The 17,249-nt window shown below is 35.4% G+C and overlaps 3 protein-coding genes and 1 long non-coding RNA gene across 4 annotated transcripts; 2 read left to right on the top strand and 2 right to left on the bottom strand.

Moving 5' to 3' along the window:
• The first annotated feature begins 187 nt into the window (after nucleotides 1-187).
• Nucleotides 188-3,194, top strand: LOC140782797 (nudix hydrolase 8-like). The gene is made up of 9 exons (XM_073129573.1): nucleotides 188-405; nucleotides 904-1,148; nucleotides 1,228-1,293; nucleotides 1,444-1,581; nucleotides 1,729-1,806; nucleotides 2,194-2,244; nucleotides 2,353-2,387; nucleotides 2,619-2,727; nucleotides 2,803-3,194. Exons 1-9 carry the CDS (start codon nucleotides 252-254, stop codon nucleotides 3,010-3,012), a joined length of 1,086 nt encoding a protein of 361 aa, XP_072985674.1. The 5' UTR covers nucleotides 188-251; the 3' UTR covers nucleotides 3,013-3,194.
• On the bottom strand, nucleotides 2,500-2,901 carry LOC140782798 (uncharacterized). Its single transcript, XR_012107955.1, has 2 exons — nucleotides 2,762-2,901; nucleotides 2,500-2,679 (listed from the first exon to the last, which is right to left on the bottom strand). It is a non-coding gene; the product is annotated as an uncharacterized lncRNA (long non-coding RNA).
• A 4,755-nt stretch (nucleotides 3,195-7,949) lies between the features above and the next one.
• LOC140782717 (ATP-dependent 6-phosphofructokinase 3-like) lies at nucleotides 7,950-13,684 on the top strand. Its single transcript, XM_073129445.1, has 14 exons — nucleotides 7,950-8,396; nucleotides 8,959-9,005; nucleotides 9,141-9,180; nucleotides 9,362-9,424; nucleotides 9,508-9,645; nucleotides 10,532-10,690; nucleotides 10,830-10,883; nucleotides 11,109-11,177; nucleotides 11,281-11,410; nucleotides 11,801-11,841; nucleotides 11,979-12,203; nucleotides 12,481-12,526; nucleotides 12,624-12,778; nucleotides 13,267-13,684. The coding sequence occupies exons 1-14, from the start codon at nucleotides 8,145-8,147 to the stop codon at nucleotides 13,486-13,488; spliced, it is 1,641 nt and encodes a 546-aa protein (XP_072985546.1). The 5' UTR covers nucleotides 7,950-8,144; the 3' UTR covers nucleotides 13,489-13,684.
• A 218-nt stretch (nucleotides 13,685-13,902) lies between these two features.
• Nucleotides 13,903-17,014, bottom strand: LOC140782718 (serine/threonine-protein kinase Aurora-1). The gene is made up of 9 exons (XM_073129446.1): nucleotides 16,902-17,014; nucleotides 16,269-16,370; nucleotides 15,923-16,069; nucleotides 15,701-15,796; nucleotides 15,368-15,463; nucleotides 15,201-15,297; nucleotides 14,991-15,108; nucleotides 14,335-14,407; nucleotides 13,903-14,228 (listed from the first exon to the last, which is right to left on the bottom strand). Exons 1-9 carry the CDS (start codon nucleotides 16,935-16,937, stop codon nucleotides 14,127-14,129), a joined length of 867 nt encoding a protein of 288 aa, XP_072985547.1. The 5' UTR covers nucleotides 16,938-17,014; the 3' UTR covers nucleotides 13,903-14,126.
• Nucleotides 17,015-17,249: the final 235 nt, after the last annotated feature.

The raw sequence follows: 17,249 nt of genomic DNA, 5'->3' as shown, positions 1-17,249 counted from the left end.
ATGTGATCATGGATCAATAGCTTGTATGATCTTATTGTGTATTACTATCAGAATTTGACAGATGCACAACTGTAGTTATCGATTGGTTGTACTCTGTCTATATTTTATCTTTCCACCTCAAAGGTCCTCTAAACAAAGGCCACTTTCAGGTTCTACTTGTGATGAATGGAGGCATATGCTACACTTTCTCCATTTGCGCAACCATATTCATCTTTCTCAGGAGCTAAATATATATATGATATGAAGCACCCATGCAGTGCCTACTGCTCAGAATTTCTGTACATTTTGTAACAAATACAATGGCTTTGATTGACTTGCCTTCTTCATATTTGAAGTACTACTGTAAACTCTCCCAACGAACAATCCCAAGGATAAGTGGCATTGGTTTCAGTACGAAAACAGAAGGTGAGAGGGAGTTAAATTTATCTGTTAGTTCTTCTGCTACCCTGTCATTGTTCTTTACCAATCAAGTATTTAACTTAACTATACACTTATTTTGATTTTCTTAGTACCTTTTTGTTTTCAAGTTTCTGTAATACCCTGTCAATGTCTATACTAGCTGTTATATGAACCACTACTATAGTCTCTCTTTTTTCTTCTTTCTTTCTTTCTTTCTTTCTTTCTTTCTTTCTTTCTTTTCCTTTCCTTAGCCGACATCAATCAACATGGAAACAGGGAATTTGACTTTCATACTTGAATGTTTACCATGTGATTATGAAATTACAAGCACATGTTGCATATGGATTAACCCATGACTTAGCACTTAGCAGTACAATTATCCTACTTCAGTTCTTTCTCATCATGTAATTGCTTACATTGAATCCATAATATGCTATTGGCTATTGTTCAATTGTCCACATACTGATTCCCTCTGAACTTTCTCCGTTATGAGAAATCTTGCAGCTCCGACATTCAGATTACCATGCTTGGAGACTAAAATTATCACAAGGAAGCCAATTGTTTTCCACAAGAATATGAGGAGAATTAATGTTGTCTCCCCAAATGCACCGCTTACTACTACCACTGAAATATTAGATGCCTTCGAAGATGAATATGATGGAGCTATTATCAATCCTGACTGCTTGCCAGACACTTCTAATGCATTTGCAGCCATGCTTCAATCTTCACTTTCATATTGGAGGCTAAAGGTTTTATCAAGCGTACTTATATATATCAAGTATAAGTGACGAGCAAATTAAAGATATTTTTTCTCACTTTTTACATCAGGGAAAGAAAGGAATTTGGCTGAAGATACTAGAGGATCAAGCTGACCTTGTTCCAATTGCTTTGAAGGCAAGCTGTCAACCTTGTTACTCTCGAAGAGAATAGAAACACTCTATCGAAAACAGACTCCATTTTGCAAAACCCTTTGATCAGAAAAAATCTAATTAAAATTATTGATTACAGAACAAGAATATGACACTTGTTTTCATCCTGTCTCAGGCAGGGTTCAGTTATCACCATGCAGAACCAGGATATGTTATGTTGACATACTGGATTCCTGATGAACCTTGCATGCTGCCTTCTACTGCAACACATCAAGTGGGAGTAGGAGGATTTGTCATCAATGATAGTAGAGAGGTTTGCAGTTTCATATGCAAATGATTGACGACAAAAAGTGCATTTAAATTTTGAGAGAGAATTTTTGTCTAGAACATCCTTTTTATGTGCTTTTTTCATTTCGGTTGCTTGATACCTTTCTATTTACTATATCATTTTGTTGTTTAGGTCCTTGTTGTGAAGGAAAAGAAATGCCCTTTAAGGTGTTCAGGCATATGGAAATTGCCAACCGGTCATATTGATAAGGTATTAATTCCTTGTCAATGCTCTCTCTCTCTCTCTCTCTCTCTATATATATGTATATATATGTGTGTGTGTGTGTGTGTGTGTGTGTGTGTGTGTGTTAATATTTCTCAACAATGATCGCAGGCAATGAATCAAAGATTCCTCCTAGCATTCTATGAAACTAAAATTGATCAGACTTGTCTACGAAAAATTTCGATAACCAAATCTTAGTTAATTTTGTTAATAATTAGGCTTCTCTTCTATGTCACTATTCTACCCAACTGAGGCTTTTTAATACCCTATAGATAAGAGTAACTTGATGCTGTTTAGTCTATCTTCTCACTGATTCTTATTTTCCTTGTAACTCAAATGACCAATAATTAGTGTCACTTTGTTGATGCTTTCCAGTCTGAAGATATATTTTCCGCAGCAATAAGAGAAGTGAAAGAAGAAACTGGGGTAATGAGAAATAGTTCTCTGTCATTCGAGCAGAATTATTTTGTATCCTTCAAACTTATGCTAAACTTACAGTGATATTTCTTTTCTTTTTTGCCTTACATTTTGCAGATAGAAACCTCTTTCTTAGAAGTGGTAGCTTTCAGGTAATGTGGAAATAAATTCAGCAAACACCGCGCATATTTTGACCTATAACTTTGATAGTATCTATAACCTAGGATGACATTTATCAGTTTGCAATCTGGATAATGCAATATAAAGAAGAATTTAGCATGTCATATAATTCACAGATTCTTTTACATTTTTCTCCATATTAACAACTCTAAGTACAAATATATGGGCTTCACTTCATTCTTCTCTCCTGTTGACATTCATAGGCATGCACATCAAGTCACATTTGAGAAGTCTGATTTGCTCTTCATATGTATGCTCAAGCCACTGTCATTTAACATCTCAATGGATGAGTCAGAAATCCAAGCAGCAATGGTACTACTTCAAATCTTCTCATTTATTCACTTACTCACACTTCTAGATTATGAAATTGATGTTATTTTGTTGCAGTGGATGCCTCTGGATGAATTCCTGAACCAGCCATACCATCTGGAGGACAAAATGGCGAAGAACATCATCGATATCTGTGCTGCTAGACATCAAAACAACTATCTTGGATTCACAGCTCAACAGATGATGTCAAAGCTTGATGACAGATTGTCTTATCTCTACTGCAGAGATCTCAAGGAAGCAATAAAAGAAAACCTTGGAGAAGAATAAACACACAAGTGCTGGATGTCTGATTGAAGAAACTTACTTGTTCAGAGAATAAATTTATGTGTTCTTTATCAAAAACTTCTGGAAAATAGGGATCTACAAGTGTTAACAAGTATTACTATGAACTAATATCAACTATTCAAATAGAATCTTAAAAGGAAACCAAAGTAACCTTAAAAACTTAATCCTATATGATGTGTGTCTACTATCCTGAGCTAGTTCACATAGTTCTTTTTTATATATAGAATTTTGTACAAATCACCACCTACAATTTAATTTATTACAATAAAAACCACCGCATTTTGATGTATTTGGAAATCAACTTCTCCTTTTTCTGTCATATCTGCAAAAGCCAGAAAAAGGAGCCAGATTTGCAAATAAGCCAAACAGGAGGTTTTTCACAATAAGACTAGATTTAGGTGGTTATAATCAGACCAAATATATATATATATATATATATATATATATATATATAGTTCCATGAAGGATTAAACTTCCTATCACTACCAAGACAACTCAAAGAGGTATTTGCACAACCAGCACTGATGTAAAGGAGGTCATGGTGGCGTATTAATAGCTTCTCCATTGTTCCGGCATTCCGACAAACATCTTGTGGACAACAATTGGAAAGATATTCCATGCTGCAACTCGCAGCGACGTTGAACTGAGGAAAGCCAAATGGATGGTTTACATAGGTTCGGTCATTGTCGACCACAAGCAGCAAGTGGCAACAAATGGATGTCGAGTTCTAACTGCGATCTCTTGGCTTGAGGTTAATAATTGTTTTTCTAGTGTTGTAAGGACAAAGAAGACACTAAGACCTAGACACAAAGAAATTTATTCAAGGTTTCTTTTCTTTCTTAAACATAATTGTTGCTGAATATTTTTTTTTAAATAGTATAATTGTCGCTGCGTTCTTTAAAATATTATACTTAGAACTAAAATCTTATTATTATTTTTTAACTAATTCTGAGCTCGAACGTTATAAAATTTTGATAACTAGGCTAATTTTTTCACATGAAAAATCTATCAAATATCAATCATAATACATAGAGAGGGAAAATCAAACTCATAATTCCCAAAAAAAATAAAAGTATATTTCAAACATACAAATATATTCCCCCAAAAATAAAAGTATTATTTTCTAAGATTCCAAAGGTGCATGCAATGAAAATATAAGAGAAATTATAGTTGGTGAGAACATTTACCTATCTAACATTAACGAGAGTTGAGCTCATCATAATTTTAATATTTTCAACATCATAACGGCGTCGATTATCAACAAACACCAATAAATACATAGAATAATTCTTCCATTATCTTAAGAATCTAAATTAATAATAGCGATGACGTCTTTGAATAGCCTTTGTAGTTTAATTTATATAGCAACGGTGTTAGATGACTAGACGAAGATAATATTTTAAGTTTTAACAATGGATAGCTTGCAGAAGCAAAATAGAAAAAGAAATTAATAACTATTAGTGCAGGAGAGACACAGAGAACTTTACAAATTTTGTTTCTAGGTTCCAAAGTCAGCTACTTCACCATGTCATTTGACAATAATTTGTGTATATATATATACATTGGTGTTATTAATAACTCATGCAACCTGGAATCGGAATAAGTACGTATATTGATTTATTTTATGATTGTACGCTACCTTAAAAATAATCTCTATATGCTTGTTTTAAAATGTGTTAGCCATGAAGAGGAGAGAGCAAAATAGAAAAGAGTATTAGAATAAAAAGTCTCTAGTATTTAGCTCTTGTCAAAAATCGTCCACCCAAAATGATGTCATTAAAATTATTAAGAGTATCTATTTTTTATATTATTAACTTGTTTATAGCCTGCGGGTTGAATAAAAAGTCAATTCTTCTGTATACGGTTTCTTTTCTTTGTTTGTTCAAGAGAAACTTTTTAGGTGCAAAGTTTCATTACATTATTGACGACGATCTTATACACAAATTGGATGGTGGAATAAGGCACTCTTTTGACACAAATTCTAGACTTAAATATGGTAGACAATACTTATACAAAAAAAAAAAAAATATTAAGTCTCAGGGCACAAAACAAAATACAATAAGAAAATGCGACCCTAATAAATTCACACGAGCAAAAAAATTAAAGTTATACTACGATTCAATCATAATTCGACACTCAAAGATAAATATTCTTGTGAATTCTTAAAAAGGTTTGGAGAAGTAAGAATCCCCGGCCTACAGTGGAAATGAAAATTAAAAAAAATAAAAACAAATGCCCAAATAGCAGAAACGGAAAAGAGGGAGGAGCATCTATTGGCTACCTCAGTAAGACTTGGGGTGGGGGGAGGCAAGTGACTGGGCCCCTCCTTGTCTCGCACCATACCACGTCGAATAGCTCTAGTAAAAGCATAAGGCTGAGCAAGGCATGGGCAAATTAAATAAGGGTTAGTAGAGAGAAAGGGGGGAGAGAAGGAGAGGAAGAATGGGAGAAAGAGAAGAGGTAGCTTCGTTAGGGTCTTCTAATATTCTCCACCTGGAATGAATCACTACTTCTTCTTTTAAAATTTACTGAGAATATGAGTTGTATTCAGCTAAATGGGATTCTCTCTGGTAGCAAAGCAAGTTACAAAACTATAAGGGAAGAGACACCATCCGCGTATGTTCCATCTGTGTTCAGTTTCACCCACCCATAGTTTGGAGGTACCAAGCGAGCAGTCGAGCTGCTGGAGGTCGATTTGGTGGCCACTAATTAACTCTAAATTTCTAGAACGGCCTACACTAAATTCCTCTGCAACATCTGTACAGGATCGAATTGAAAACCTTCCAACTGAGGAAAAATCAAACCTCTCCAAGATTCTTCTAATGGGGGAACTACGGGATAACTCGGAAGACTAAAAAAAAGCTGCCATCTAGATGCTCTGCTCAACCTTGACTAGTAGAAGGATGTCTGGAAAATGGGGGAATAACTGAAGGGAGAGGTAGAAGGGGAAGTCTGTCATTCATGTCATCCTACGGAATTGAGAATTTTCAAAGTTGTGGGTCAATTCTTAAGGGCCAATAAATTACTACAATCTAATCTTAGTTTGGATTCTAATAGAATTTTTTTTTTATATGTCTGGATTCTAATACGAATTTGTAAAGGACGAACCAATAAATATATATTTATTAGTATTCAATTGGTTCATATGTTATTTTAAAGATCACAATGTCGTAAGAAGAATTGAAATTTAAATTGCTTGTTTTATGCTAAAAAAATAATAATATTGATCTCTATAAAGCATGCGCATGCATGCCTTCCCTGACGTCAAATGGCACCGTTGTGCGAGAGTGCTTTAATATTCCCACCTGGACCTCTAAACAAATTATAAATAGTTAGGTCTTAGGTCATGGACGGCCAAGATTCATGGGTCCACTACCCATTATTTTTCTTTTTTCTTTTTCAATTCCTTAAATTAAAATTATATACGATAACAAGAGGGTCTATATTGGGGGTGGCAATCCGATACAAATACGAATATTACCCATTTATTAGTCGGATTACGCAAGTCATAAATAAGTTATCGGGTGTTATTTAAATTTATAGAAGTTATTTAAATTTTAGATAATTTTTTTTTCAAGTTAAAAATAAATTTTTTATATTATAAATAGGTTAGCCAGTCTGTAAGTATGTTATCATATTATAAATGAGTTATCGTGTTATAAATACGTTGGATGAATTGACTTGTTTACAACCCAAACTTAATTATACTAATATGAAAACATACAATACTTCTAGGAGTCTAAGTAAAATTATCTAGTTATATATTAAACATTCGGATTTTAAGAGACCTCCATTTTAAAGTAATTTAAGTATTAATTAAACACACACAAAAAAAAAACCTTGGGAAAAAAATAAATTACTTGGATTATGTAAGAGGTGGGTCCCAGTGGGCCCACGTTTACTTTGAGCAATAAGAATTTGTGGCCACCAAGTCTTGGAAAGAAAAAAGTCATTATTCCCCCTCTAGAAACTATGAAATTAGAAAAAGGTTCACGTTGAATCCGTATGTTCCCAACTATAAAGGCATTTTTATTGACATGTCATTTGAGCTACTAAAATGACCTCGTCCAATATTTATAACTACGGGTTTGCCCTTTTGCCCACAGTGATGCCAACGGACCTCGAAGGTACTAGAAAGTAGATCCGCTTTGGATCTAAATCCTTGCGTAATAAATAAGCCGAGCTTAACTTAGAATAACATTTATAATTATAATTATATTCTGAATTATTCGAAGTATGGGTATGGGTGAACCTATATAATGCCAATAGAAGGCCATTTCAAGCCACAAAGAAGCTAGACCTAAATGTTAGGAGGAGATGAGAATTTTGTATTTATACTAATTTTACAAAAAGAGAGGAGCTAAATGACAAAAATAGTATAATTGTCTAAAATTTAGAGGAATCATAACCGCTTAGCTATATGTGTGATTCCACTATTGATTTCCATTTCAAGTATATCGTGCCAATTGCTAAGTGGACTCCATAGTAGAAAATTGATAGACGTATATTATTTTATTAAAAAAATTTATATAATTATAATTTGGATAAAAATAAATTAGACAACAATGAAATATAGTTCCAAACAAATAACAATTAATATAAATGTTCGCACATGATTAGAGTGTAGAAAATCTTTGTATTTGGTTCGTACTTTATAATCAATAAGTGATAAATCTTAAAAATATAATGGCAACTCTGTAAATTTACCCTTAAATCAAAGTCAATATTGTTGAATTAGTTATAATTTGACCCGCATCCAAATTAAATACATCAATCTAAAAACCGAGGAATCTTCGTAATTCAGTGGTGTCTTCGTAATTCTGCTCATTCTGAAGGGTGTTTGAGAATCTCCTTTGTTTTCTTTTCCTCCCCGCCATTTCCTACTCTTCTTCTTCTTCTTCTTCTTCTTCTTCTTCTCCGTCGCAATCAAGCGGACGCCAACTAAAAAACGAAAAGAGAAAGAGAAAGACGCCACCGGTTTCGTCAAAACCTAACGATCTCGAATCCCCTATAAATTTGGCGTCCCAATAACTCCCCCTAAAAGAAACCTCTTCCTTCTCCTTCTTCTATACTTCCACGAGACCCCAAAGTTGTAATCTTTTCTCCCTTCTCCAATGGAGTCTTTGCCGAATCCTTCAGTGCCGCAGAATCTCCTCGTGGATTCAAGCTCGAACCATCTCCTCAATCACAGGAGCGCGCTCTCGTCCTCGTCGGTGAAGGCTTCGGCGAGCAACGGCGACTTGAAGCTACAAGCGGCAAGGAAGGCGGGGAGTGATGGGATAGTAAGGTGCAAGATTGTCCGCGGAGATGCCGGTTATGTTCTTGAGGATGTCCCCCATCTCACGGATTACATCCCTGATCTCCCTGTGAGTTGTTCTTTTAATTTATTTTTATTTTTGTGTTTTGGTACTAAATTCTATGTTTTGGAAATCGATTATTTTTTTTTTGGTTATTTATCTCGATTAATTTTGCTCTGTTATTTTTCTTTTTTGTTTAAATTTCATCATTATTGGTATAATTATTTAATCTTTCAAACTTATTTCTGTTACATCTTTTAATTATTTGGAATTAATATTGCCTTGATGTTATAAGTTCTGACATCGTCCTTTAATTTATGGCGAATTTGCATTTTTTTTTTTCATCCAGACAAGAAAAAAAATTGCAGCCCAAATTCATAGTTGCTTCGATTATATTAAGAGTTATGCACGCAGTTACCCCTTGGGTGATTGGAAAGTGAGTAGTTGACAAATTCTGGACCTGTAAACTTGGACCCCACTCTTTCGAAAGCTGAAATTATGGGTCAAGATTGGGACTGGAGATTAATTTTCTCCTAGTTTTTAATTTAATTAATCATTCCCTTAGATTCAACTTCATTTCATAGCGATTAATTCGGGCAATTATATTCGTTTATGTTTTGTTGATCTGCAGACCTACCCAAATCCACTGCAAGATAATCCAGCGTATTCAGTTGTCAAGTAAGATTCTTTAATTAATTGTGTTTGTATATAATTTTCTCCAAGTCTACTATCATTTTTGTTTGTCTCCGTTTCATTGGATGCCAAAATGTCTCTCCATTGAATTATTAAGATTTGTGTGCTTTGTTTTCACAGGCAGTACTTTGTTAACTTGGACGATACTGTTGCTCAGAAGGTGCACAATTCAGTATCTTTTCTTTTAGCATTTTAAGGTTTTCTTCTCAATGGTCATTGAGCATCAATGTTTGAGCTCGTAGTTGGCGTAGGTTTTAGAGTTTTATTGCCTGTGGTACATATAAAATGTTGAAAATTATTCGTTTTGGTTGTTGACATCTATGTATATATCTGTTTCACAGATTGTGGTTCATAAGAACAGCCCCAGAGGGACACATTTTCGGCGTGCAGGCCCTCGTCAAAGGGTAGGTCTTGATGCTTATCCAGTTATCCTGAAAGACTGAAATTTCTTTGCTAAATTTGTTGAGCTCTTTTGTGTCCTTCTTAGGTTTATTTTGAGTCAGATGACGTGCGTGCATGCATCGTAACATGCGGAGGCCTTTGCCCTGGTCTTAACACTGTGATAAGGGAGATTGTCTGTGGCTTGTCCGATATGTATGGTGTCACCAAAATCCTCGGCATAGAGGTGAGAGTCATCAATTTTTCATTATTTGCTCTGTACATACTTCAATGCTTATGTCGGATTTTTTATTATTGTTGCTCTGTTAATGAACTTATATTATATGTAGTTTAAAGTGGGAGAAATCCTGATATTGTTCCTATCAACCACAAAATGTCTTTTCTGTTGGTTCATATCATGTTATTCCCTCTAAAACAAGTATTATATCAATTGCTGAACAAAGCTTACAGTAGATTACAGTTCCATGTTTCATTCTTAACTTATATGCATAACTTTGCACTAATTATAGATGGAATCGGACAATTCAGAAAGGATTACCCATTAATACTAATGTTAGTGTAAAGTTGATTTATCCTCGATTTCATTCAAATATGTTTTCACCTTGCCTATATGCTTGTTTGAGGATAAATGAAACTTTAAGATTGTAAAGTTGGAATTGTTTAAAGCTTGATGTTTATTCAATTGTTCAGTGTATTATTATTTGCATTATCTGTTGAACCTCAACATGAAGAAGTATCTAAGGAATTGATAAAAAGAATGGTAAAGAAATAGCATGCCTTATGATTTCCTTACTTGAAGAAACTGGAAATTGTTGATTGACTTGAATCTTTATAAATAAATAACAAGTGTCACAACTTACAGAAGAGTCTAAGACTGAGGAAACAATCTCTCAATCTTAATATGTTGGTAAGACATCTCGCACTCCCAAACCGTCAATTTCCAGGAACTTCTTGTACTACATCTTTCACATCCAACCGCCCGTTGGCAGGAACTTCATGTACTAGGATGGCCTTAAATAAATTATTGAAGTCAAGGACTGCATTTAGCACCTAAAACATGAAACTATTGTTGTCTAATTATCTAAGTTGGATTTTGTTTCCTCTATTCATAGGGTGGATACAAAGGCTTCTATGCTCGCAACACAATTCCCTTGACTCCCAAGAGTGTCAATGACATTCACAAAAGGGGGGGAACTATCCTTGGAACATCACGAGGGGGCCATGACACTACAAAAATTGTTGACAGTATTCAAGATCGTGGAATTAATCAGGTCAAAAGGCATTCTTTTGATAGTTTAGTTTTCAAATATTATGGCATTTTAATTAAGTTTACTATCCGTCAACAGTAACATAATTTAGATGTCTGGAATCGGAAACTCCTAGTTTGACTTAAGTTTGCTCCTTTTCCAGGTATATATTATTGGTGGAGATGGTACTCAAAAAGGGGCTTCTGTGATATTTGAGGTAAGCAAAATAGTGCACTATGTGAAGGCGAGACTAAGTTGATGTGGATATATTTATCTCTTCCATAATCTCATATTACCCATATAGTGAAAACGGATGCATTACCATCTTGATTTCAAATACCATTTCTTCCTGTTCTGTTTGGGAAACAGTAGTTGATAGTCCCAGAATGCTGAAAGGTATCATAGAAATTGTTGTTTTGATACCAGTGAACATGATTTACAGGAAATCCAAAGACGGGGCCTCAAGGTTGTCATCTCTGGCATTCCAAAGACTATAGACAATGACATTGCGGTAGTTTAATTCTCTAGTACATTTTCACATTCAGATTATTTGGTGGTTAATGCCACAGAATGTCAAAATTGGTGTTTAATATCATAATGCCATGTTGATTCAGGTTATCGACAAGTCATTCGGTTTTGATACTGCTGTAGAGGAGGCCCAACGAGCAATAAACGCGGCACATGTGGAGGCTGAAAGTATTGAGAATGGCATAGGCGTCGTGAAGTTAATGGGTCGCTACAGCGGTAATTTATCTACCCAGTTGTACCATCCTGATGTGACTATGTTTTCTAGTTCATTTAGTCGTAAAAGCTTATTCTCACTTATTATTGTTCTTTGAAACAAATGCGTTATAGTTTCTGTTTAGCTCATCACCTTTTAGGATTATTAACCTTTTGATTATGATGGAAGATTCAAGGATCTAGTTGTATACACTTATCATGGTTTTGATCCTTCAATGTGCTAACAGTTCCAACTTCTGCCAACAGTTTGAATGTATTTCTTGAATAGTTTCTCAGTCAAGGAAATCTATAAGCACTTGTTTAAGTATAGCATGACTTGGAAAATCTGAAAGTACTATTTGCTCAGGATGTAGCTTAAACAAATCTAACAATAATGACTTTTTGTTTATGCAGGCTTTATTGCAATGTATGCTACTCTTGCGAGTCGAGATGTGGTAAGTTAAATGTCTTCAACGATTTCAATCCACTGTTCATAGTTATCTAATTTCCTAACATATTTTCATGTCACTAACAAGAAAAGAGTGAACAATTTTCTCATAAGGAACTGATGACCTCTATTTCATTTTATCAGGATTGCTGCTTGGTTCCAGAATCGCCATTCTATCTAGAAGGGAAAGGTGGACTTTTTGAGTTCATAGAGAAGCGTCTCAAAGAGAATGGCCATATGGTTATTGTCGTTGCAGAGGGTGCAGGACAGGCACTTATTGCTGAAAGTATGCGGTCCATGGATCATAAAGATGCTTCCGGAAATAAGCTTCTCTCTGATGTTGGACTTTGGTTGTCTCAAAATATAAAGGTAGGATTCTTGATCGAAATATTGGTATTGCTAGATGCCTAAGGCCAATACTGTTGCAATTGCCCAAACTATGGATAATAGATAGTTTTCCTCTTCTATTTAATAGTCTAAAGCTATTTTCTCTTCTGTGACCATGTCAAAATATCTGATCATTTATTATTTCTTTTCTTGAATGAGATGATGATACTTCTTGTCAATTGTCATGGTATATTATCATGTATTAGACTGGACATGCCATAGTCTTTGAAATTAACCAGTAACTTTCTATATCATGCAGGACCATTTTGCAGGAAAAAAGATGGGCATGAATTTAAAATATATAGGTCTGTGGGATGAAGTTGATCTTATTTTTCCTGCTCTGCTAAGTGTTAACACCATTTAGGTAATGATATCTTAACATTAGTATGTTCGTTGTTGCAGATCCTACATACATGATACGTGCAGTTCCAAGTAATGCATCTGATAATGTCTACTGCACATTATTGGCACATAGTGCAATCCATGGGGCCATGGCAGGATACACTGGTTTCACTGTTGGCCCAGTTAATGGAAGACATGCTTATATCCCCTTCCATGTAAGTTGAACCTTCTCATCATCAAGCTTCATTTCTCCGATAAAAGAAGAAAAAAAAAATGCACTTGCACCAAAAGAGTTGGACATATTGCCATTCTTAATTTGTGATTAATGTTTATTTTTCTTTGGCATTATTTAAGTGCCTTGATTTCCTCTACTAGAAGAAGACACCAATATTTAATCTGCATGATGTGAATATGTGATACATTCATTTTGAAGGCCTTAAAACTATGCATACTACCATCCCCAGCCTTTTCCTGCACTTTTGGCTAGATTCACCAATGTCCTTAATAGCAAGAAAAGGCTACTTGTGCTGCAACATTACTTTATTACTTTTATAACGTCAAATATATCTATGACCATATACAATCCCTGCATCTCCCTTACGAAATTAAATGCACTTTTCAAGCTTGAACAATGAAGATGATCAAAAATCTTTCTTCTTCTTTTTTTCCAGTGCTAATACTCTTAAGTTTGTCAACATTGCAGAGGATCACAGAGAAGCAGAAAAAGGTTGTGATCACCGACAGGATGTGGGCTAGGCTACTCTCTTCAACCAACCAACCAAGCTTTCTTAGCAATAAGGATGTAGAGGAAGCAGGTAATGAAGAGGAACCGCCAACTCAACTTCGGGATGGAGATGACAAAATGGTAGATGACCAAGTTACAGACCCTGAACGTGATAGCTCAGTTTGTAATGGTTATCTTTGAGATAAAAATATTGCTCGATTCGCAGCAGCACCTACAGATCTGTAAGATGTATACTTCTACCTCTTTATAGTCATGAGTTCACTGCTTTCCGGCACAAACTTTTACTGTGACTTTGCAGTCGATCAATTTTTGTAATGGTGAATGACTTTATTTTGTAAATATGTTTATGAGGAATAAAAATGGATTTCATTTCAAATTCTAGCCAGATTGCTGGTTGATAAACATATGGTACGAAAACAAGAAGATTTGGCAGTAGGCACCAAGACTGGAAAAATCAACTAGAGGGACAGGAAGATAGCAAACAAGAACAATAGGTAAAATGTACTCTTGTTGTGCATGAGACACACATCGCAGTACTGAAGTAAAACCACTCCGGAAAAATTACAAGATGAAAGAATACCGCAAGAAAAACCATCAGCCAAGCATATATTGTCATTTATAAATTCCAATAAATGTCAAGATTACAAGATTCAGACTGGCAAGGCACTGTTTATCGATAAAATCTTCAGTCATTAGGAAAAGTACAGTCGTTCAGATATCCAATTTGCATATCTGGCACCCCCCAGTGACTCAAATTTGTAACCAATGCTAAGAAGAATTAAACTTGTTAAAATACAAAATACAATAACCATCGATGATCACCCTCTATAGAAGCCAGAGGGATCTGCATTCTGGATTATCCATGGATGCTCAAGAAGCTTGTAAAGAGGAAGACGTTGTGAGGAGTCTTTTACAAGCATCTGAAAACCACAAAAGAGAAGAAAAAAATGGTTTACTCAAGGGATTTAATAAAGTCAGAAAAGTCAGAAAAGTCAGAAAAGAATGTGTGTGGTGTGAGTCCCTCACCTGGCTAATTAGGTCTTTCGCAGCTGCTGAAACAACAGGCTTTGCAGGGAACTTCAGATCGACTTTGACTATCCTGCATCCAGGAGGAAGTTTTAAGGAATGGATTTAATAAACAGTATATATAAGAGTGGAGTCATCAGCTGATGATAAATTGCATGTTGCACATTAAAAATTAGTGATGTTTTAAAGATATGACTATGATAACATTAGATGAATTGTAGCATTTCCACCTTTCTGTCTATGACAATCTGTAAAAGAGAGAGATTCACATTCAATTTCTCTATAACATATCAATTGTGCAATTGGTGGTTTAGACTTTTGTGAACAAAAATATTTAATATGCCTGACCAGCATCTGGTAATTGATAGCAAGTTGCTTTTGGTCATATTTCACATACAAAGAGACATTAAAAATTGATAACAAATTAATGATTTTTACTGAACAATTTGAAAGAGACATTTATTTCTCTATCAATGGGAAAGTACCAAATCCATATTAAAATATATGAAAACCTTATACTTTGAATGATTCACATTTAGACAACACAATCTGGATAATGATATTGTTAGCCTCATCTATCATTTGCTACAGCTGGTAGTCTAGTTGACGCAAACTAACTTAACCAGAATATTCATATGATGGTACATCAAAATTACCTCCTGTACGTATCTGAATGCTCCTTAGCTTCAAATGGTGGCACCCCATAAAGGAACTCATAGCACAGGACACCTAAACTCCATATGTCAACACTAGCATCATGTTCTGCACTTTCCACTGCAATAAAGGCACAAAAAAGTTCAAGAAATAACTCAAGACATGGGCTAACTATATTAATGAGATAATCGGACAATTAGGAGTTAGCGTACCCATTTCAGGAGGAAGGTAATCCAGTGTACCGCACATTGTCCGCCTGCGGTTGAACGTGTGCACAGACCAGCCGAAGTCTGCAATTTTTAACTCACCCTGCCGAGAAAAGCACATTAGCACAAAAGAATCAAGGTAAGAGAAGCAATAACAGATGATAAGAGGGTACCTGCACTCCAATCAGAAGATTCTCCGGCTTGATGTCTCTGTGGATTACATGCTTCCCATGGAGGTAGATCAATGCTCGTGCCAGTGATGAAATATACTACAAAATATAGTAATCAATCAGTACAATCGAACAGTTCTGCGACACACTAGATTTATAGTATTCAAAGATATATAAGATCATATCAATAAGACAATACCACGAGAACAATGGTGAGTCTCATAGGGCATTCAAATATTGGATTAATTCAAGTTCTAGCGCTAATCATGTAAATTCACAAGTTGTACTCAATGCAACATTTGATAACTCTCACACTCGAGGCATATGACAACTCACCGTAGCAGCCCTTCTTTCACTGAAGTACTTGCACTTCTGCAATTCCTTGTAAAGTTCACCTTTTGCTGCATATTCCAATATCAGATAAACACGAGTCTGCAGTGAAACATGAGCAAAATTAAGCAAGTTTGACAGAAAGATAATGGTCAATCAAACTAAAACTCTTTTATACCAAGAGATAGATAACATTAGTAAAATATCTATACAAAGAAGTGTCTAGACCTGATCATAGAAGTACCCATATAGCCGTAGTATGTTCGGATGCCTGAGGTGGCTCTGTATCTCTACCTCGCGGCGTAGCTGGTGCTCCACTTGAGATTGTTTAAGCTGGCTCTTAAACAAAACTTTCAAAGCCACTATATGAGTGCTCTGTCTCCAAGTAAAAAATTTAGAGTTAAACAATAACTGATAGTTCCAAAAAAATTAGAAATACCCTGATATAATCATCTACCAAGTCAGATTTCTATGTAAGATAAAAAAATAATAATTATTATTATAATAATAACGAAATAAAAGAACAAAGATATAATTAGAGAAAGAAGGAAACCAGAGAAGGAACTGAATGTACCTTCTTTTCTCTGGCCAAATAGACATGACCAAATTTTCCTCTTCCAAGAGGCCTTCCAATGTCGAAATCATTCAAAGTCCACCGCTTCTCGACCACGGATACCTGCGAAGAAGACGGCCAACAGATCTTCTTAAACTCTCCATACACCTCCAAAATGCCGGCATTCAATCATAATTACAGAACGTCACAAGAAGAGAAAACCTCAACAGAGAAAGAACAAAAAATAAATGCCCAAACTTAACAAAATTTGAAGCAATTAATAACGGCAGAGGGAAACCCTAGTTTACTACTTTCATATGCGTTGACCAGGAACCGATCATGGTTTACGAGAGATAAAAGGAAATATAATGTCTAAAAATTCTTCTTTCCTCCAAAGAGAACATGAAATTCTTCTAAAGAGATGCGATTTAGGGATCCTGAGGAAGCAATTTTTTTACAAAAAAAAAAAAATATCTTTCCCCGATTTCTTGCCTCAATTCCAAGAACAAACAAGATCGCGATTGAGTGGGAACACTTCACATCTTAAGGTCAATGGGAATAACAAAGTGGATCTCAAGGTAAACTGAGGGGAATCCAGTTCCAAAGGCAACATTTTGGAACCATCCCATCTAAAAGATTCGATCTTTAGCTTACCTTGTCTTCCTGCTGTGTTTCCGCCGCGATCGCCATGAGATGAGATCAGAGAGAGAGAGAGAGAGAGAGAGAGAGAGAGAGATTCCGAAGTTGATCGATGGGAAGGCAGGGGAGGTGAGAAACTTGGGGGAGGGGGGATTTTAGATGAGTTATTGAATTTGCAACGGTCGGATTTCCGCAAAAGATGCCACGTCAGCGGGAGGGACAGCTCATGGAGTTGGTGCGCATTTGAATTGGGGACCGGCCTTACAGGAGGGGGTGAGTGAGTTAAGTGTGTTGGAGCTTCTTTGTTCCCTTTTACATTTCAGTGCCCAAATTTTTAAACAATCTTTACAGGCTAAGTGCGAA

The sequence above is a fragment of the Typha latifolia genome, chromosome 2 (genome assembly GCF_019914945.1).
Source record: "Typha latifolia isolate L0001 chromosome 2, TyphaL0001v2, whole genome shotgun sequence".
Lineage (NCBI taxonomy): Eukaryota > Viridiplantae > Streptophyta > Magnoliopsida > Poales > Typhaceae > Typha > Typha latifolia.
This window is presented reverse-complemented; position numbering and strand designations above follow the sequence as displayed.